The sequence below is a fragment of the Thunnus thynnus genome, chromosome 10, assembly GCF_963924715.1.
Source record: "Thunnus thynnus chromosome 10, fThuThy2.1, whole genome shotgun sequence".
Lineage (NCBI taxonomy): Eukaryota > Metazoa > Chordata > Actinopteri > Scombriformes > Scombridae > Thunnus > Thunnus thynnus.
In genome coordinates this window covers 22121721-22144160 of record NC_089526.1, presented here as the reverse complement: position 1 = coordinate 22144160, position 22440 = coordinate 22121721, and the positions used below count along the sequence as shown (strand labels likewise).

Genomic DNA, 22440 nt, shown 5'->3' with positions numbered 1-22440 from the left:
GGTGTTGTTGATTGTTTCTCATATTTCAAGAGTGGTCCCGCAGACAGATCTCCATACCAGACCACAGGGTTCTCTGGTCTCTGCGTGTCTGTCACCGGAGCCAAGGAGGGTGGGAGGGTTCTCTACAACTCATCACAGATTACCAGCTCCTCTCATCTTTTTTTTTTTCTGTCTTTATCCTCATCTTCTGTCTTCCTGCAACTTCATTTCTCCTTCACTGTCTGCTTTTCTATTTCTTTCAACATTTTCCAATCTGGGTCCGAGTCTAACTTATCAAGGACAGTCTGCGTAAATATGATCAGCATTAATTTGCAGCAAACTGAAGAACATCAGCACAACTGGAATTAAATTGTCCAAACTGACAACTGGAGGAGCTTTCACCTATTATTTTTCGAAGGTGAGTCTTGTAACCCCCCCCCCCCCAAAAAAAATCTTGTTATTAAATGTGTTATAAATTTGAAGAGTAATTTTGTTCGAAAAATTAACCTATTTGTTAACCTATGGGGTTGTACTGTATGTTATCTTGTGGTAGAATATACAAAATATATGATTTGGCAGCATTTGTAGCAGTTCAGTAGGATATCCAGGGTTTGTATGATTTATCTTGACAGATTGGTGGTGTTACAATTGTTTATTAAAAATCTTCACACAATCCTTATGAGAGCAGATGAATATCCAATTTCAGCATAAATGTCAGACTTACAAAAAATGTTCTGCATTATGACATAAAATGTAAATTTTCTGTTGTGGAAATTAGAAAAAAATCAGGTTTCAAAAATATTCTACTGCTACTATTAAAGAGCATTTTAATGAAAAGTTCTAAACTCAAATCTGCACTACATCTGGTGAACAACATAATGTGGTTATAAAGGGTTAGTAGTCGCTGGGTCAAATCTCTGTGCAAAATGGCGATCAACAAGTGTGAAATGAAATGAGCATGCTGTGATGGCCTTGCAGAGATGCTCCCCCACCCCTCTTTTCACCCTCAGCGTGGATCCCATCACTCTCCGTTGCTTTTCTCCACTCTCCTCTTGCTCTCTCTGTATTTCACAAAATTCATAAGCATTTTAATAAAACATAATTTTTCACGTTGTATTTCTTCAGTTTATAAATGGGATTTAATTGCTTAAAACTGATTCCACTCTTCATCTACATCTACCTTCCTTCCTCTTCCACAGCCACCGTTATTTTACTCCCGAAGGCTGTGCGACCCTCCATGCTGACAGAGAGAGTCCCTGTCGGCCTGATGTCCTCAGTTGTAGCCCCGGAAAAACCCACCTCCAACACCATGGGCCCCAAAGAGGTCAGTGCAGATCTGACGCACATGTAGTAGATTCATGGCATGAAATTCAGTTTGATAAACCTTGAATCATCATGTGGTGCAAACTTCTTAATTGAGTGCGTTTGACTCAGTTTACTGCAGACATTAAAACTACTGGGTGGGAAAAAGAACCATAATGGCCATGACAGCTAAAGATCCGAAAGCTAAAAGTGACTTATTGACTTCTAGAGCAGATTTTTAGCATTTACAACATACCTTTCCTACTCAATATTATAGAGAGCTTAACCACAAACCTTGGCTGGTGCATGAAGCATTGATGAAATGAAGGTTATAGTGACTCTCTGTGTTGTGGGCGAGGTGAGAGAATAATTAACTGTGACTAAAAGAGACTGGTTTACCCTGTGCTCAGTCATTAAATTACATATGTATGCTTGCACAAGTATATAGTATATGCTGTGTGTATTGTATCTATGTACTTTATCTTTATTTACATTTTATAATAAATCAAAATCAGCTTTTATAATCAATCAGAAGGAAGAACAAGAGCACAGTTAAGGAGTATCCCATGTTTCAAGCAGACTCTACATCGTATCTGACTGGTTATGAACTCCATGACTTCTAACCCTTCAGGTGGAGCTGATCCTTGTGAAGGAGCAGAATGGGGTTCAGTTTACGTCGACCACTCTAGTGTCTCCAGCTCCATCTCAGACCAAACCCGGTGGAGAGGAGGAGAGGGAGACCTGGGGGAAAAAAATTGACTTCCTCCTGTCTGTGATCGGATTTGCAGTGGACCTCGCCAATGTCTGGAGATTCCCCTACCTCTGCTACAAGAATGGAGGAGGTGAGATGAGGAAGCTGATGTTGGACCGTGTTTAAAGGCTCCTTTACCTCTACGTCCTCCACACTGAGGGAGGTGTAGGGTGGATAGAGAAGGGGGTAAGGATGGAAAGGAAGGAGGTGGAGTGTGTGAAAAAATATGATCATCCTCCTCTCATCTACAAAAATAGTTGGGGTAGAAACTGAAGGGATGATAGTAAAGCGTACATGCATGTTTGTGTTGAAATGGAGAGAGGAAGGAGAAATGAAGGTGGAATTTATTCACACACGCGTACAGACTGTATGTTTTCACCTGCGTGTACTATACACACATGCATGTGTACGCACACAGTATTTGCTCATGTATGCAGGTGTGTGTGTGTATTTCAGCTCCTCTTGTATTCTGGTTGCTGTTTGAGATTTTTTCAACCCTTTACAGAGATCAAAATAGGGGAAAAACCACCACAGCTGCTCCAAATAGATTAGCTCTAACAACCATGGTCACTAATTATGGCTGTTTAACATAGAGCCCTCATTATGTTTAAGAGCTGTAAATGATACTGTGGCCATAGCCAAGGCTGACACCCTGTTCTAAGGGACACTGTGTGTGTCCCCAAACCTAGCATGTTGCCATACCTGTATAAAGAGAAATATTACAGACTTTCATTTGGGGCAATTAAACCAAACTATTATTTATTTTCTTGACATTGTATGCCTTCATGTGATAGTTGACAGTAGAGAGATGACAGGAAGCTAAGGGAGACAGAAATAGAGAATGAAATGCAACACAATTTCCTGGCCAGACGCAAACCAGAGATGTTGTGGTTCATGGTCAGCACCTGAACCCATAAACCATTAAAGTGCCTTGCTTTGTGACTGTACTGGTATTATGTAAGCCATCATTTCTTACAGATTATAGTATTTCCATAAATCTTGCATATTGCTGCAATCCCTAATCTAAAAAAAGAACTGTTCAGTTTAACAGAGGCTGTTTATCATAAAGAAGTAATGTAATAAAAGGCACAGTCACAGCTGACACCCCTCTGCTGTGGAGTTTCTCCTCAGTGGGCTCTCAGCATCAACCATTACATATAATAATTTGCATTTGGTGTTGAGTAAGAGAATTTGAGTGAGTCATAAACTGGTGGAAAATAAATATTGTTCTTTCCTATGTCGACCAATTGTTCATGTAGGTTTAGGTAATTATTCTCAAAATCTAAATCAATTTTCTGGATTTAAATTGCATGTTAAACTAATTCATTATAAAATATTATTTAAAAAAAACTTAATTTTACTATTCAGTCACAAAGTGGTATATATATTATGTGATAAAGGACAGGAAACTTTATTTAGAGATGAAGTCTCACTTGTTTCTCTCTCTCTCTCTCTCTCTCTCTCTCTCTCTCTCTCTCTCTCTCTCTCTCTCTCTCTCTCTCTCTCTGTGTGTGTATGTGCAGGTGCATTTCTGGTGCCGTACCTGTTCTTCATGGTGATAGCAGGCATGCCTCTCTTCTACATGGAGCTGGCTCTGGGACAGTACAACAGAGAGGGGGCAGCAGGGGTCTGGAAGATATGTCCCATTTTTAAAGGTAGGAAGTGACATGTCATAAGGTACATTTTCATCAGATATACACAGACACATGCCCACACACACACACACGTGAACACTGGAGTGTGCACATGCGCAAATACATTTTCTTGACACCTGCATGTTTTCACAGGAATGCACATACATGCATATTTTTGCATTTCTTGTCCACTTAATATGACCATCATGGTATGAGCTCCCTTCCATCCATTTGTCTGTCTACCTACATGCCTGTCTGTCTGATAACATACTTCCCTTAATATCTACATGTCTTCCTGTCTGCTTGTCTGCCCACATGCCTGTCCGTCCACATGCCAGTCTCTTTTGTCTGCTCGTCTCTGTGTTGAGCAGCGACAGGCATTGTTTATCCTCCCAGAACATCAGGTTCTATTGGCAGTCAGATGGAAAGCAAATGAAAATTGGGCTTTTAGACTCTTGTCCTGATTGTCCAAATCCTTCTGTCAAATAGTGACAGTTAACAGTGGCTGACACTCTGTCTGCGGGTACTTTTCAACACATCAATAAGCAAAGCGCAGTTTAGGAGAATGCCATCCAAATGCACACTAATGGAGAAACAAACATTCAAATCAATGCCTGTTTCTGAGCAAAGTCATTGGTTTAAAATATAATAATAGACTTTACTTGGTTCACCTTTTTATTTGTTGGTATTTATCCATTGCTGTCTTCTTACCACATATCCTGCTCTGATATTCATTTCCTTTGATTACTTTAAAAAGTTTCACTTGCATCCATAATCTGTTTCACTTAAATCCATATTTAACACCTCACTTTGAATTTAAAGATACATCAGAAATGCCATTATTACCAGCGGACCATCTGTTGCTTCACAGTATGCTGCCATACCACTGTCTTTTGCCAGATCATGTCCTTGGTCTGAAGGTGGCCCATAGTGTGTACGTCTTCCTCCATTTGTTTCTGCATGTGTGTGTGTGTCTCTGAGTGTGTACCTCCTGTGTGTGTGAACATGTGCCGTCTGTCAGGGACCCACTGAGTACGTTGACGTCCTAATCACACGCTTCACTCGCTCTCTGTCTCTCAGCAGGGGGATAACAGTAATTATTCAAATACACACATACACATGCCCATATTGACAGTAATTATTCTGATCAACAAGCTGGTTTCCTCTCAGGATCAATGCATTTGAAGAAAAGGACTGAAGAGGGGAGACAGGGAGAGATGGAGAGATAGCATGGCCGCATGTGGCGCTAATAAGAGGCATCGCTCCCTGGACAAATATCACATCCACATTACAAAGGAATCAATAAGGCACAGTTGTGGTCATGCCTCTCAGCTAAGGTTAACAATTACATCCAGCCTTAGAAGAGTGGACATTGTTTCACATTTATAGAAGGGTAGATGTGTTGATAATTATGGCATGAAGAGGCAATCTTTAGAAGTTGTGGCGCTTTCTTTGAGACCGCAGGCATTTATCATAGGCTACTGTACTCATGCTGAGCGAGAGATTGTGCTTTCTGGTGTGCGCTCTGTTAGTAGAATCTGTCAGAATGTAGACACTGTTCAGCAGAGCAAATTTGCCCAAGTTTGAGCCTTACATGCAACAGTTTCTTTTTTACTTATTCCCAAAGGTTTGTCAAGTAATTTATACCTAAGAATTAGAACTTGATTAGCTTTAACATTCTTGAAATTAACAGAAAAATAAGAAGATGTTGTCTTTGTAATCCCACATAGATCAGTAGACAAAACATAAGATTAGCACTTACACTGTCAGGGGTTTGAAAATAATTTGGTTCATTGTATTTGGTGCTTTATGTGTGTTGGAAGTATGAGTGAAAGGGGGACTCATCCAAGAGAAGTCCTTTAAGCAACTCACTAAACTCTTTGTTGATCAGCTAAGATTCGTCAAAACAAGGCATATGATACTAATATGTGTTGATTGCTTGCTTGATTGTCCACCTGGACGTTTTTGCTGCTATGAAATCCAGAGCCAATATACAAAAAAGAAGTGCTCTGTGATTCAGAGCTCTTTCAAATATCTCAGGTGTGCAGTGATTGCACCCCTCGCCCCTTCCCCTGCCTCTGTATCTCTGTCTGTAATGTATGTAAATATTGATCATTTCTGTTCCTCTAACAGGTGTAGGCTTTACAGTGATCCTCATTTCCCTCTACGTTGGCTTCTACTATAATGTTATCATCTCTTGGGCGATGTTCTACCTCTTCTCCTCGTTCACCGGTGAGCTACCCTGGGTTCACTGCAACAACAGCTGGAACAGTCCTAATTGCTCCGACTGGGCTGACAACAGCACAGTCAGTGACATTCACAAGGCCACCCCTGCTCAGGAGTACTTTGAGTAAGTTGCCTGAACCTAAGTTATAGCATTTATTTATTTATATGTTTGCAATAGTCAAACTTATGCTAAAACTGAACAGTCAATTGCAGGGGTTTGTGTACATTTCTGGACCTAAAGGTTGAGTGACAAACCAGAAAAGGTTGAGAAACCCTGCTTTAACGGAGCAGACTTAACAACTATATGGGTATTTCAAAACAAAACAATATCTTGATGTTTTCAAGTTAAACCATTAATTCTCTACTATATCTTTTGTTGAGTTCTTTGAACCTACATACACATATGGGAACTTCAAAATGACTACAGTTAAAAGCAAATGTACTTTACGCATATGCTCAACTACAAACCTCCATATCACCCACATATTTTCACAGCAGGAAGAGCATAAGAGAAAAGTTTGTTCAATTGCCGTAACAGCATTTAGTGTTGCAGAGTTGGCTCAATGCACTCATTCTATGGAATAACTGAGTAATGTCTTAGAATATGAAGTTATGAATAAAAAAAGTCAGGTTTTTTTTTCACTCAAAATGGATCCAGAGTTTGGCTGCATTTACCTCATGTAGCCTCCCTCCCTGTGAGGCTGACCAGGTGTCTCTTATTCCACAAAGTGAGTTCTGTTTTGTTGTGACAGTTGAGACATGTCATTCATGCTAGTTGAAATAGCAGCGTGTTATTTACACAGAACCACCTGCAGACAATTTGATCATATCAATTTAACATCGGCTGATCCTATTCAGTCCCATCTGTGAGAGAGCGTGTGTCTCTGAAATTATCTGAATCAAGGCGTGAACAATGTACAGGGATTGCTGGAACTCTGTATGACCTCCAAGTTTCCCATCTTGGTTTATGTTGTTAAGATCTTTAAGACCTTTTCTTTTACTACAATGCAAGATTTTGCATCATTTGCAACAGATGCACCAGCACCTCATGCAGCAACTCTCTGGTCTCACATGTCCCTTGACAATGACGGACATGGGTGTTTGGCTTCCTGTAAGGCCAGACAACACTTTTTTAGGGTTGATTTTTTTTAGCCAGTTTTAATGCAGGGTATCAAGAACTAGGTTCAGGTCCAGGTCAAAAGTCTGTATGGACATCCTCATTTGCTAAAATATAACCATATGGATCCTGAATGCCCCTGGTATTAGTGGAGCACATTAGCAATATGTTCAATCAAGGTAACCTATAAATGTGCCTTTGTGAGGACTTAAAGTGCACTCAGCAGAACTCATAACTGTGCTCTATTTCTTGGCTATGTCACTCTATGAAAGAGCATTTCTGAGAACTTCTCATGATGTTTCAGAATTAAGGCTGCTTGCATGAACGCCCTACAGTATGCTCCATTTATTGTATCACAGTCTGTGGGAGGAAGATTGGTACTCCATGGCTTCAAGGAAAATACCCAACATCTGTTAGGTGTTAAAAGAGGGGGGGATCCTGAACTCCTTGGAATACTTTACTGTATGTGCCATGTAGTATGCCTTCTATATCAACATCTGGAACATGGGTGCAGTTGTTCACAATTTGCGTATCTGTCACAATAATTTTTGTTTCTAAGTGTGTTTAAACCTCTCATAATCCCATTTGGAAGTGAAAGTGGAGGCCAGGTGTGATGCTTCACCTTCAATTGTGCATCGTTTGTGCAACAGCATGAGCCTTGTGACAAGACAGGACACTCTGCAATGAGGATAGTAGCTATAGCTCTGGAAGTTGTAGGATGGCTTCTAAGGCCTCGGCAGTATGCTAAGGACTTTGGGTCTATCAAATTTTTACTCAGGAGTGATAGACTTGATCTTTGAAGTAGACCATTATAGTCTTGGTTCTTACCAGAATATTCTCTTCCCATAGACGAGGGGTGCTACACATACAGGACAGTAATGGTATTGATGACCTGGGTCGTCCACGCTGGCAGTTGACTTCCTGTCTAGCTGTGGTGATTGTTCTGCTCTACTTCAGTCTCTGGAAGGGAGTCAAGACCTCTGGCAAGGTAGGGAATTACATACTGTGGTAGTCATGTTTGATCATGTGAAAACCAGGGAAGTGCTCCAAGTGAGTCTTAACACCTTTAAAACAATCGATTTACTTTAAGGGTATGTGTAGCAAGGAAATACTAGAACCTTTTGTCCAGATTAAATCCAATAAGCAGTTTAAGATCACTGTGTGTGTGTATCTGTGTGTGCATTTTCACTCTAACTTGCATGCATGTATATATGTGAATCTGTTTGTGTGACCTTCATTCTCTGCATAAATGTGTGGATATTCTGTATATGTATGTCTGTGTGTGTGTGTGTGTGTGTGTGTGTGTGTGTGTGTGCGCCTTCCATGACCCTTTCAGGTTGTGTGGATCACAGCCACTATGCCCTATGTGGTCTTGACTGTGCTGCTTCTCCGAGGAGTCACTCTGCCCGGAGCCATTGATGGCATTAAGGCCTATCTCTCTGTGGACTTCCTGAGACTCTGTGACGCCAAGGTGAGTGCCAACAGGAGGGTGGGGGGACACGAGAGAAATGAGAGTGGTGGGGGTGCACAAAAAGAAGAGGATAGGAGATGTGGTGGCAAAACAGTGGCTGAAAAAAACTTTCAAGGAGTGCTTTGACATTTTAAGTTTTAGTTTTATTTTCTTTGCTGAACATCAGAAATTGACAAATCCGGAAGAGAAACTGAAAAAGTGAAGTTAATCTAAAACATATCTTGTTTGTATCATATGTATTTGACAACATCATGTTAATATGCTAAGCTACAGACTTTTAAAAAACAGAAAGCATTATTTCAATATTTCTAACACCTGTATGAATCATGATCATAAACTTTACAGACTTGCATTATCAACCCAAAGAATTTTTGTCTACAACAGAAGTGATTGTTAAAATGTGTGTCAAGTTTATGCATTCACTCTTGAAACCAATATTTTAGTCTTCATTAAAAACGGTTAACAAGGGCTGCAACTAACAATTACTTTCATTATTGGTTAATCTGTTGATTATTATTATTGTTCTTGTTTGGTCTTTAAAATATCAGAAAATGCTGAAAAATGATGATCACACTTTCCCAAAGCCCAAGATCATCTCTTGTTTTGTCCCAACCAACAGTCCATGACCCAAAGGTATTCAGTTTACTATCATAGAGGACTGAAGAAACCATAAAATACTCATATTTAAGAAGCTGGAACCAGATGGGGGTTTTTTTGTGGGTGGGGGATTGCATTTTTTTCTTCAAAACTTACTCAGAACAATTAATTGATTATTAAAATAGTTGGCTTAATAGTTGGTTGATGAATTTTCTGCAGATTGACTAAATGATTACGATTAATCACTGCAGCTCTACAGTTGGCAATAACTGGTTTTACTAGCAACAAAGAGTAGTATGACAGGGGGCCGAAAAAGTAGACAACCTGAACACACATAAGCAGTATACACAATACCACACCTCTGATGGCAAATTGAAACCCTCTTTCATTTTGATCTACATGGTTGAATGACAAAAGCCTGAATGTGGAATTATTCCCATAAACTTAATTTACACAGCAGTTCAGTTAATGCATAACATCTGAGTAATGTTAATTGTCTGCTGTAGATCTTTTTGTCCAACACAACTTTGGTTTCCAATGTTAAGCAAAAAAAAATTAAGTGAAAAAATGAGAAAATTGTTTGTTACCCATTTCTAATATTTTCCTTATCTGTGAAACTTGCTATCAAATCTTATAACAACATCTTATTTACCTTGATAGCAGACACTAAGAAGCTCAATAAGTAAGCATGCAGGACTAAAGGACTCAGTTATGGAGAATGAGAGCGAAAGCAAGAAGGAGAGAGATAGAGAGATGCATGGCAGCAATTGGAGAATTAGATTAGATAGATGCATGGAGCAGTAATTTGCAAAATTACCCCCCGTATTCACAAGCGTCTTTCATCTACTGCCGTTGAATGAGTTTCCTGCAATTATCCCTAATAATGGCTTTTTTCCTCTCCTGTGCCTTTTGTTTGCCGCTTCACACAAGTGTGCTTGCTCTGTCGCTCTCCAGGTCTGGATTGAGGCTGCAACGCAGATCTGTTTCTCACTGGGAGTGGGATTTGGTGTGCTAATTGCCTTTTCCAGCTACAACAAATTCAGCAACAACTGTTACAGGTAAAGACACACAGGGAGAGGCTGGGGGGGTTTAACAGAGACGGACAGATTATGATGATGAGTTGCTTCTACACACACACACATACAAATGCACACATGTAACATCAGCAGGTGAATTACAATAACCTTTGAAGCTCCTTGAAACCCGCTATGTCTTTGACACCATGCTGTGCAACAGACAGCCATAACACCAATGAAAACTGTCGCACTCTTTGAAAATCATCAGCATCCCACAGGAGGCTTTTATCTGCTTATTTGCCTTTTTTGCTTTTTCTGATAACTGACACATGACACTGTCCACCCTGAGGATTCCTCATGAGCATAACACCAATTCACTGAAAATATACAGTATTTAGGTGAATTTTAAAGATGATGTGGGAGTACAAATTTGCTTAAAATTACTTTTACAATTTATATAGGTTAGACTCTATCCCAATAGAAGGCATTGGGCCAACTGGGCAGAATGTCACACAACAGGAAAGACACTTACTGATTGACAGAATAATCCATAAAATCCATCGAGGTTCTAAAAATTATTCCGCTTTTCATGTAGAAGTCAACAACAAGAAACAGGTCTTGACCCACTCTCCATATGCTCTTTAAATGACTGACTGGTCAATTATGTAAAGATTGACTATTGTATGTGATTGCTGATGACTGAGAATTCTTTACATTCTCATTCTGACTGTTACATTTCTTTTTATCTTATTTGATTTTACTGATACAGAGACGCCATCATCACCACCTCCATCAACTCTTTAACCAGTTTCTTCTCTGGCTTTGTGGTGTTCTCCTTCCTTGGGTACATGTCCCACAAGCACAACGTGGCTCTGGACAAGGTTGCTGTAGACGGTATGTACTATAGTGTTTATATACATGCTGTAGATATTTCAATAGATTTCCTTAAGCACATTTGTTGTAGACAAGACATATTCAGTTCCATTTGTAATTGCACTACTGTTGCCAACACCCCATGGAGTCGCAATGCCAGAAGTGTAGAAGCAGGAATGTGCATCCTTTAATTATTCCAAGAGTCAGAGATATTTAAGATGGGCTATGTTTAGTTGCCAAGACTGTAATCAATGAAGAAAAACTACAGTGAACCCAATGACTGAATTCAAAAACCACCAGTCATCTATCAAAGTCCATCACGCCTCTTCTCCAATATACCATACGTTACTCCCCTGATTTTTGCATGCTGCATGCTGTGAAGACAATGTACCCCAAACACAAATCACAAATCTGAGTGTTTCATTGATGCTATTTTCTGCTTTATGTGCTTCCTTTTCATCTTGTATTTTTTCTTTTTTTTTGCTCTTTAGGTGTTGGGTTGGTGTTTGTCATTTACCCAGAAGCTATTGCAACATTACCCGGGTCACCAGTGTGGGCGGTTATTTTCTTCATCATGCTATTGACACTGGGTATTGACAGTGCTGTGAGTATGCATCCACCCCCCCAACCCACACACGCACTCACATAATGTACACACCTGTTATTTCAGCCAGATCATATGTGCTTTTTACTTATTTGTCACATGTGCTGGATCAGGTGTTTGTAGGTATTTTACTTTAGTTTACCATAATGTTGAATGAAATGACAGCATGCCTTTCAAACATTTACTGGATACATAATTGACACAATTTTCTCAAATAACAAAATTTTCATTTTCCTATTTATTTTTTGCTTCGGAGCTACAGCACAGCAATTATAGGACTTCTACAGTGGTTTGGTCGCTCAATACTCACTGTTTTCTTCTAACTTTTGTGTCTTCTGTTGTAGATGGGCGGGATGGAGTCAGTCATCACAGGGCTGATTGATGAGTTCAAATTCCTCCACAAGCACAGAGAACTGTTTACCCTCTTCATTGTCATCTCCACCTTCCTCATATCTCTCTTCTGCGTTACAAATGTAAGTATTATACTGTGGAGTTTGTTGGCTGTTTGTTGGCTGTGCATTTGTTTATATTTTGGTACACTATGATATTCAAGAACATAATAGTTTGATCATTTCCACAAACTCTGGTTTGTGAAACTGTCCTAATCAAATAACCTGCAAGTATCTACAAATACAAAGAGTTAAATTTGAGAACTGAGTGTCTTTTACTAATGTAACCTGTATACTAAAACTTAATATTAACATGATAACATACAGTATACTGTATTGTCAATTCATCGTGTTCTCTCTCTGTCTCCCTCTCTCTAGGGTGGGATGTATGTATTTACTCTGCTGGACCACTTTGCAGCAGGCACATCAATTCTCTTTGGAGTGCTTATTGAAGCCATCGGTATCGCGTGGTTTTATGGTGAGAAAGATGGAGAGAGGAGGAAGGAGAAAAAAAGATGATTCATGTTTCCATGGCCAGCAATGTGGATGCTTTATTAAGGGTTTGATGAGAAATCTATTGGTATAGGTGTACTGTGCCTCAATGCAACATAGTTCTATTAGACATACGGATACTGCAACTAGAAGGTCCATTCCCACTAATGGTTTTTGCCTCTTTAGTCTCTGGCCAGCTTCATGTCCATGTTGTTAAGGTGCTAGGATGTGCTGTAGCTGTGGTGCTCATAAGAGCTCAGCGAGGTTAAATGGCCCAGGGTTTGACTGCTGCCAGTGTTACCTCTGTGTTCACTCAGCAATGTTGAGCCACCACATAAAGATAATGGCAGCTGGGGACAAGGTCATGACTTTGGTTTGAGAAGTGGGGGACACACAATGAAACGGGGTGTCTGGGGGTCATCCCCCAGAAAAAAAATTGTGATTTTTGTGAATTTTGAATTTGTGATTGCCCCGCATTTCTACATATATTTAAGGACTACAGTAACCAATACAAAATCTGGGAAATAATTAAGTTGGTCATCATGCTAAATTCTGCTACAATAGTGCATCAACAGGTCTAGAAAGAAAATATGATTATCTTGAGCTAAGTTACTGAATAGCCTTCTTATCAACCAACTCACATTTCCCTTCTTTCTTTTCATCCCCTCTCCAAAGAACGACATTTAGTTTAACTGCTGCTTGCTCATTCAGTAAGCAATTTTTGAAGTGTGCATGCATGGAACACATCTGTATCCACAGATGCCAAAATGTACTAATGAACCATGTAGGCAGTCTGTCCGTGTCCATTACTCATTCATGGCAATATTTGGAGTATATCAGGGCTTTATGATCAGCAGCGCAATTCACATTCACAGACAGAATCTGAAGGTTGACCAAACAGTGGCTTATTAAGTACAATTTTTGCGGTTAAAAAAAGGGGGCACAAACAGGATTGCACGGGTGGAAATTCCGCCCCCGGCTGCGGAACAGGCAATTCCTATTTGTCATGAGTAGGAGTCAGCTGTCTAATAGCGTGATTGTAGATTGTTGTTGTGGGTGGGAAGTGGGGGTGAGATCAAAAGTCAATTTCTCTCCAGGTGTCCCAGTTTGCTTTGGCACTCACATTTACATAGGTTTGCCATTATCCCAACATTATATGTTGTTTAGGTTGAATTTTTACAACACACTGAATCTTTGTAAGTTATTCTTTATTTCTACATGAGACAAGAAAGTGAACAAAATATTTCACATCCAGCCTCAACATTGTTTTTGAATTCTATGTGTACTCTATATGAAGAAATTCTTCGGTTGTTTAATGTAGGAGTGAATAAACTCTTTATACTAAAAGTTGTTTGTTTGGGCCCTGTGCTGAGCTTATTAGTGCCCTCTTATGGTTCTGTAAATATTACAAAGTAATAGTTGGGTTGTCCTCACTAGTGGCTTAAACTTCTCCACGTCTATGTGTTTTTGTAAATGGATACCTAATGACCAACTGCTGATGATGGATATTTGTCTTCACATGTATTTCACCCCACTGCATCACCATCTGAGAACAGGAAAAAGTGACTTTCATAGAGTGTGAAAACTTGACCCCCATTTTGAAACACCAGCAGGCACAAAATATGATAAAAACAATCCGAAGGTCAGGAAAAACAATTGACCTGAACTTCCGTTTTGAGTTTCTTGTGTCATGTCTGCTGAACCTGACTGTGGAAAGATCCATAAAGGGCTAAATACTAACCAGGCCTCAGGCAGTGGGGTCAGCATAGTGCCCCACTTTGGTGGGTCCCGACCTTGGCAAGCCAGATAAATCAAGCCTAAGGCTTCAGTGGGCCTTTTCCCCATCCTCATAAATACAGACAGGAACCCATGACCCCTGGCCACTGTGGTCTTTCGTTTCGCTGTCCACTACATAAGTACATTTAGCTGTGCTGAATACCTGGTAGTCACCCTGGATCTATTCCTCTGCAGTGAGAGATGCCTTCCAGGCAGGAAAGCACAAGAAAATTGTACAGCCGTGGGTATGACAGATGGGAAAGCGTCATGAGGTAAATATGGTAGAGTAGCTTATTGAAATTGGCTCTACAGAAGAGTGACTTCAGTAACTGTAAGTGTGAATTGTATTTTTACTATAGTGGCATCGGGACCGTATAAAAAATCACTGGCTGCCTTAATTATATTTTCAATACTTGATATTCTCCAATGGAATTGTACCAAGCTGCAAAGACAATGAATGCACAATCAACCTGTTGTAATTGTAAGTAAGTAAAGACTTATTTATATTGCATTTTTCAAAATAAATGTGTTTCACAGTAAAAGCATTAGATATCAAACAAACAGGGTTTTAATAAAACGCAAGAACAGCAAAATAAAGCAGCAGAATTACAGAGAAAAGGAAAACAAAACATCAGTTCAGGAAAGAGAGGGAATTTAAGTGAGTCTTAAGTTTATTTTATTTAATTTATTTATTTTCTGTTTAATTAGATAACCCAGTGATACAAGTTAATGTGTTTCAAAGTTTTAGGGCAAAGACAACAAATTTTTGATCCCCCTTCATCTTAAACCTCTGGGAACATCCAGCAGAGTTGGGTTAGCAGACCTGAGAGACTTTACTTGTCTTTATTTAAACTTGAAAATCATTGAGGGCAAAGCCCTCATTTACAATGATGTTGAGCAAAAAAATGAGACAATCAATAAAACAAACATATAAATACAATAAATAAATAGAGTGACAACAAATTCAATTAAAAACAGGTAAAAACAGAATTTACTATACTTTATGTTACTTTAAGTTACTATATGGATACAAGAATTTAGAAATGTACTTAGGAGCTTCGTCATGTAGAGCCTGATAGAAGAACAACAAATTTTATATTGAATTTTAAACCTGACTAGCAAATGAGAAAAAAAAAACCCATTATTGCACAAGTTTCTTAATATGACAGAAAAATCCAGAGAAGAGTCAAGTGACACCTAAATTCTTAGCAGCTTGACATCAGAGATTAAAGGTGTGGGGTCTTTTGAGCACCCTTGGTGCCACTAATAGGGACGTCTATTTTATCATAATTTGTACTGAAGGAGTTTTAAAACATCCAACTTCTCATATAGGCAGTCCTTTAGGTCAGTGAGTTTGCTGCATCATATTTGCAAACTGCTGCTGACAGCTACACTTGTCTGCTGTACTGCATAAAAGTGGAAATAAATATTAAATCAATGAATTAACCTTAATCCTACCAACTGGGGTATGCGCAGACCCCAGAGGTATACTGTTTTTTTTGTTTGTTTGTTTGTTTGGGTTTTTTCCAGATGAAATTAATTACATACCTGTTTTGAGAAGAAATAAGTTAACATTTTGCTATGATGGTTGTTCCTTATAGTAGTTTATTCTTGGGGTCCCCAAGGACCCCAGTCGGTAGTCCTTGTATGTTAAATGTATTGGTAGGATGAGGATTAAAAGGCCCAACAGTAGCATATACAGTACCAGTCAAAAATTCAGACACACATGAGAAAGTGTGTCCAAACTTTTGTCTGGTACTGTAAATAGAAAATAAAATATGGCCAAGAACAGACCCTTAAGGTACTCCTTAGCTCAAAACAGCAGCGTCAGACATGTCGTCACCAACCGTTACAGAACATTGTCTATTTGATACATATGATATTAACCAACTACAGTACGAGCAAACCAGGTAGGCCAGCCCACTGTCTTGGCCTGCCAAGTGATGCCAAATATTTCCGTGTGTTTCAGGAGTGGACCGTTTCAGTGACGACATTGAGGAGATGACTGGCCAGCGACCAGGTCGGTACTGGAGGCTGTGCTGGAAGTTTGTCAGCCCCTGCTTCCTGCTGGTGAGTCTGTGGAAAGACTTGTACATTGGAACCATGACCAAGAAAATGTAATGAGTAGCATAAAAGTATTGAGACTATGAATTTAACATCATCAACATATGCTTTTGTTTTATATGCAACATATAGACAGTGACAATGATGCTTCCAGGCCAGCTGAGCGATAACAAACCTTCTATTGTGTCCTGAGGTCTCCTCCCAGTTGGTTGTGCCTAGTACTCCTACACAGTTATGAATTTTATACAAAAGAACACACGTTGTAATCAACATTCCTCTCAGATGCCTGAACTACTTTGATGCATGTCTCTCAGTTTGGAACTGCATGTTGCTCTGACAGGTTTGGCATCCATACTTTTGAAGCACCTCCCTCAAGATACATAAAGTAAAATTATGTCCATAATAGACAGCATTAAGAAATGATCTTGAACCCTTGATTTTAAGGAAGGGGAGGATTTGAGGTAAGAAGCCTGCTCACATGACTGATACTGAGATTTGCGCTTGTTTATGCTAGCACCCTTGCAATGTCTTAATGGAGGCTGAGAGGTGTGATTTCATTGATAGTTAGAATATATGGCTTAGCATCCAACACATCCTCTGCTCATTAGGCAATTTTAGCGGCTTAACAACAGAAACATTGCCATCATTTTTACCATGAGTAGAAATCACAATGCTAACATCCTGTATCAAAAAAGAACATTACACCATTGAAGTAATTTGCTTTTAAGAGGACATGAAATTACAGTATACATCTGGCTAGTATACCAGTTCTGTTCATAAAAGTTAGCAGTATTTTTTTGAACTGGTAGTTTCTCAAGTCTTTTGTGTTTATTTGTAACAATTTTCTCTCATAGTTCATGGTGGTGGTGAGCTTTGCCATGTTCAACCCTCCACATTACGGCTCCTACATGTTTCCTCCATGGGCTAACATGGTGGGTTGGTGTTTGGCCATTTCATCAATGACCATGGTGCCTCTCTACGCCATCTACAAACTCTGCACACTGCCTGGAAAGTTCTGCGATGTAAGTCTGAGCAACAGCATGTCTTCTTGGCAAAATAGGGTGAGGTAATATAAGCTGTTGTAATTTGCAGTATAAATGACAATCTAACAACTCTTGCTTTATTATCGTGGATTAAAGATCAAACATTACTTTTTAAGACTTTATTCTTTAAAGAATATATCAATTGCTCCTCTCCCTTTCTACTGGAACAGAGACTGGCTTATGCCATCACCCCAGAGACAGAGCATCATCTGGTAGACAATGGGGAGGTTCGGCAGTTCACAGTAAGTGCTGACTTGATTATGATTTATTATTATCATACTCACAATTGTTTATAGCTGTCAGTTGAAATAGTGACAGTTGATCGACTAGCACTATGTGTTTTATTTCATGGCCATATACCACTTCTCCCACAGCTGCATCACTGGTTGGTGGTCTGAAAGATACAGAGAGAGAGAGAGAGTGAAAGAGTGAGAGAGAGAAAGAAAATGAGAGTGTTGATTTTAGGTGGATGAATACACGCACAGCAAAGGTCTGAAGAGCTAAGAAGAGGAAGAGAGACATAGTCATTCAAATTGATCACAGTGGTGGCGGTGGTGGGAGCAGTTTAAAAGTGCCGACAAAAACCCATAGAAATTGCAGCGTGCTTTAATTTCAACAGTGGATGTGTGAAGCTGTGTATGGACCCTCTTCACCATTGGTTTTTTTAAGCCGGTGAATGGGATTCAGTCAAACAGGTAATGTGGTGTTCAACCTGCAACTTCCATAATTACAAAACTCTCCTCGAAGAGATGTTAACTTTTAGCGTGTTGGTTATCTTCACTTTGCATTTGTAACAATTTTGCTCACATTACCCATTCATTACCCATGGGTGGAAGGGTGCATAATGGTATACTTTATGTTGTGTCGAGTGCAGAGTGACGCACAAAAACACATTTTGTTATTGTACAGGGGTGAAGATGTTGCAGTGCTACACACATCATAAGGAGGAGTTTATTTCTAAAATGCAGTATCTGTTATGTCAGATATAGACTTTTTTTTCTTCAGTTAATTAGATTTTATTTTTTCTTCGTTAATAATGTTCAAGCAGTCAGTGGCATTTATTCTTTTATTTCCATAGTGTTATTTTAGATCAAAACTATTGAAGTGTTTAGCAGTCAGACATGTAATGAGTACCACATGTTTAACTGAATCCTAGCCCATATCTTTAATTATTTATCTGCTTTCTTGTTTTAATGACTGTTATGATACACACAATTCCTGCAGACTTTGCTAATTGGAAAAAAAAAAATCTACTTTTGTTTACATCTAAATAATTAACAGGAAAAAAAACTGTTATATGAACAGACAAAAATAACATCATTTAAATAAGCTAAAACTGTCTGAATTAACACTACCTGAGTGTTCTCACAGAGCTGGTTATTATTTTTTCCTCTAAACTAAAATGACTCATCAGTCACAAATCAATTGAACTGATTGTCTGAAAATAAAAATAATCTCCTGTTATGCGTTTCTGCTTTTACTGGATTGACCAACAACAACAACGAAATCTGACCAGTAATGTAGTTGGGTAGCTTTCAATGTGGTAGAATAATTGAGTGGGACAATTGAAACACTACCATAAGGCAGATGGGTGAATATAGTCAAAAAAAAACTAACACTGATTATCATCTATATGTTAAACCCAAATTGTCAGTGTTAAAATGTAAAATTCCTTGTTATGTCAGTGTTTACATGAAATCTACATAATCAGACTTAAATAGTGTTGAACAACTGCCCAGGATCCATATCAACCAAATGAGTGAACAAAACTCCATTTAAAACTTGTCAATTTTGGAATACCCATCACTGACAAAAGCAGCATCATCAACCTCACTGCTGATTTAATCAACCAAAGACTAAAATGAACTCAGAAATGCAGATACTGCTTCCTCACATGAGAATATTTGCCAAGGGATTTTCTGTCTTTGAATCAGTAGACCACTTGATTGTTAACTTTAAGGTACCATGTCAATCTTTCACTCTCCCCACCAACAAATTGGTGCCAGTGCACTACCATATTCTTTTTTAATTTCTCTTTAATTGGAATATTTTACTTTTTTTTTTTTTTGTACGCCCACAAAGTTCCTGGTGGTGATTTGAAAGCTAAGACTGTCACATTTCCTCCAGAAAGCATAAAGCTTTAATTTTACCGTTTACAGATTTATCATTCAGTGTTTCAAGACTGTTTAAAAAGCTGCTTTTTATCGAACTGCAAATGAATAGTGTGTAATGTTATTTATGAATATGAAGTAAATTAAGTTGTATATCTGTGTAAGTTAATGTAATGTAGAGGGGCTTGTATCGTAATGTACTGTATGATATTGAATAACAAGACCAACAAGATTATATATACTATATATATATGGATTATTGCTTTGTTACTGTGAAGTTGATACATATTAGCCTTAAGGATCTTGATGAGAATTACATTACAAATCCATATGAACTTCTGTTTGATCAGAAACTGTAAAACCCTTTTCAAATGAGTCAACAATGACTTATCTTAACCTTGTGGAACATGTAACACACTGAAGGGTTAATTATGTCCCAAATTGTATGCCTGTGCTACTGTACTGTGCCTTGTGGTGTTTCCGACTGTATGACTTTGTTTTGTACTGTCAAATAAAGTATAATTAATTCAATTATTATATTTAAAATCTCTTCTCTTCTCTTCTCTTAAAATTCCCTGTATCACTTTCTATCCCTCTTTCCCTTGCACTGCAGTGGCTTTCTAAAAGGTCAGATAGAGACACATAAAACAAGACTACCTCCTTGTTATTTTGTCACTTAGCCAAGACAAAATTACCACTTGCTCTTTCTCCTGGAGAGTTCATTTCATTGTCATTCTAACATTTTGCAGACTACATGAAGTTGTATTCCTGAATGGGAAAAAAATCTGACATATATCAGTTAAAATATACATTCAACATGATTGATATTGCTGAATCATTGTACACTATGGCCCCTGGTCTGCACAGACACATGCCTTTGCCCCATTGGGATGTTTTTTGTTAGGTTAAACTCAGCAAATAAGTCAAATCCAGTGCTATTAACGACATTATGTTCATTCAAATACTGATCAACAATAGTTGTAAAATGTATGTTATAACACCTTCTCAGGGGGTGCATTTCACATTAGTAGGTTTCTGTCAACAGCTACGTAAACTCCTTTTTAACTCTTCTGAATGCTCAACATGAATAAACATTAATGATCTATCAGTCAATAATCTAAAATGGCACATTGGTCGTCTAGTCTCCAAACAGATCTATATGTAAATGACATCTTCAATACAAACAAATAAAAGCACGAATTGAGAAACATAAGCACAACCCTATCGTAACAAAGAGTGTCTATCATTGTTGTGGGCTTTTTCAAGATTGGTCAGCATGACCCTGAATCAACAGTGTTCATTACAGTAACCAAAGAGTCAAAACACACTGTCTTGTGGACAATCCACACAGAGGACCCAATAACTGCAGCAGACAACATTTAGGGATACATAGATATCTTGTATAGTCAGTGAGTGGTCTGACCATCACTCTTGAAGGAGGTATTTTTCCAAGGTTTATTCACTTTGCAAAAGCAACCAGTCATAGTCATTTGAGCACAGCAGTCAAGCCTCTTGTTGTGCATGTAGGCGTAGTGTCCTAAATATAGGCTTGTTCACTATTACTTATCATAGATTATTGAATGGACACTGAAGAGAGGAAAAGACAGAAATACTTTGGGTTTGTGGCTAAAATATGTGTGTGTCATCTTCTTTATTTCCCCCTATTTCATCTCTGACCAAGCACAAAATCACCACACCATGTGTCTCATACTGTATATGCTTACAGTGTTCTAAAATAAGCTGCAGCTGAGAAGAGGGAATTATTACAGCAGCAAAAACAGATTTGCTTTAAGTTGTCTTCCTCTTTATGATTTTTAAATGTAAATGTATTGATCACTTAATCACATTAATCCAGAGTGATTACCCGCTCAACAAGTCTCTAAGGTTGACACAAAACAGTTTTCATGGACAAGACCAGAACTGAAAATATAACATTAGCATTAAGCTGAGAGAACGAATTGACCTAACCTGATTAAATGCATTACTACCCAACTAATGTTTGTGGAAGTAAAACATTTTTTTTTAATCTGTCATCATTCATGTCTTAACATGCCTTAATAAATCTAAATGTGGGTGTTTTTTTTTATTTTGTTTTGCTTTTTTATATTACCTTACCTCCATTTGACACAGGACACCCTTGGCACAGGTGAAGGGCTATGACAGATGTTTCTTGTGTGGTTTCCAAACGTTGTCAAGCTAGAACGATTGCAAAACAATTTTGGCCATGCGAGGATAGGGTTTAACAGGTGCCATTATCACATCCAATGAACAACAGCAATTATGTATAATTTCATGTCTTGCCACTGACGTTGAGACTGAAAGATACACAAGGAGAGGTGGAAGGAAATGGGATTGTCTTATTTGGAGGTGCACTATATGTGATATTGTCTTTGTCTTGGCATTGTGTCAAAGAGGATGCACACAATCAGCAACCAACCAGTGGCATTAACTGAAATATCTTTGGCTCTACAATACTGAAAATGAAAGAGTAGGTGATTGATACAGTGATTATGTGATCTATGTTTGTAGATAAATATCATATGAGTTTTCATTTGACTGATGGTGCAATGGGGGTCTTTCCAGAATAAAACATGGGCATTCAAATAGATGACCATTAGCACTAGTTTCCCAGAACTGAATATACATAAGCTTGTATCTCACAGTGTGAGAAATACTATCTGTGTGAGAGTAATAAGGAAGACAGCAGATTTTAATGCACAATTTGGACAAATAGGGTGAATGAAGGAAGCAGCTATGACTTTTCACACTGTCTACATGATTTCCTGAGGAGAGGAGAGGAGGCAAATGTAATGCAGTGAATCTGCATGAAAAACTTGCAAAGGGCCAGAACAAGACTCTGTTCCTCATGTAAATTCACTGCTGAAAATAAGAAAGCTGCTTAAAAACTTCTGTGTTGCTACAGTGTGACCTGTTATTTGTTGCACACTGCCCTCCACTGACACAACAAAGGCGCTACACTGTGAGTAAAGAAGTC

At 38.7% G+C, this 22440-nt stretch overlaps 1 protein-coding gene across 2 annotated transcripts; it reads left to right on the top strand.

Annotated features, from left to right (window-relative positions):
- Positions 1-1187: 1187 nt before the first annotated feature.
- slc6a3 (solute carrier family 6 member 3) lies at positions 1188-19976 on the top strand. Of its 2 annotated transcripts, XM_067602106.1 has the most exons (15): positions 1188-1303; positions 1913-2123; positions 3556-3687; positions 5800-6016; positions 7859-7997; positions 8346-8480; positions 10032-10135; positions 10863-10987; positions 11458-11570; positions 11915-12043; positions 12338-12437; positions 16197-16297; positions 17146-17313; positions 17505-17576; positions 17709-19976. In XM_067602106.1, the coding sequence occupies exons 1-15, from the start codon at positions 1217-1219 to the stop codon at positions 17730-17732; spliced, it is 1857 nt and encodes a 618-aa protein (XP_067458207.1). In that variant the 5' UTR covers positions 1188-1216; the 3' UTR covers positions 17733-19976. The 2 variants fall into 2 exon arrangements, with proteins under 2 accessions (XP_067458207.1, XP_067458206.1); XM_067602105.1 differs by having other exon boundaries at positions 17505-19976.
- The last annotated feature ends 2464 nt before the right edge of the window (positions 19977-22440 follow it).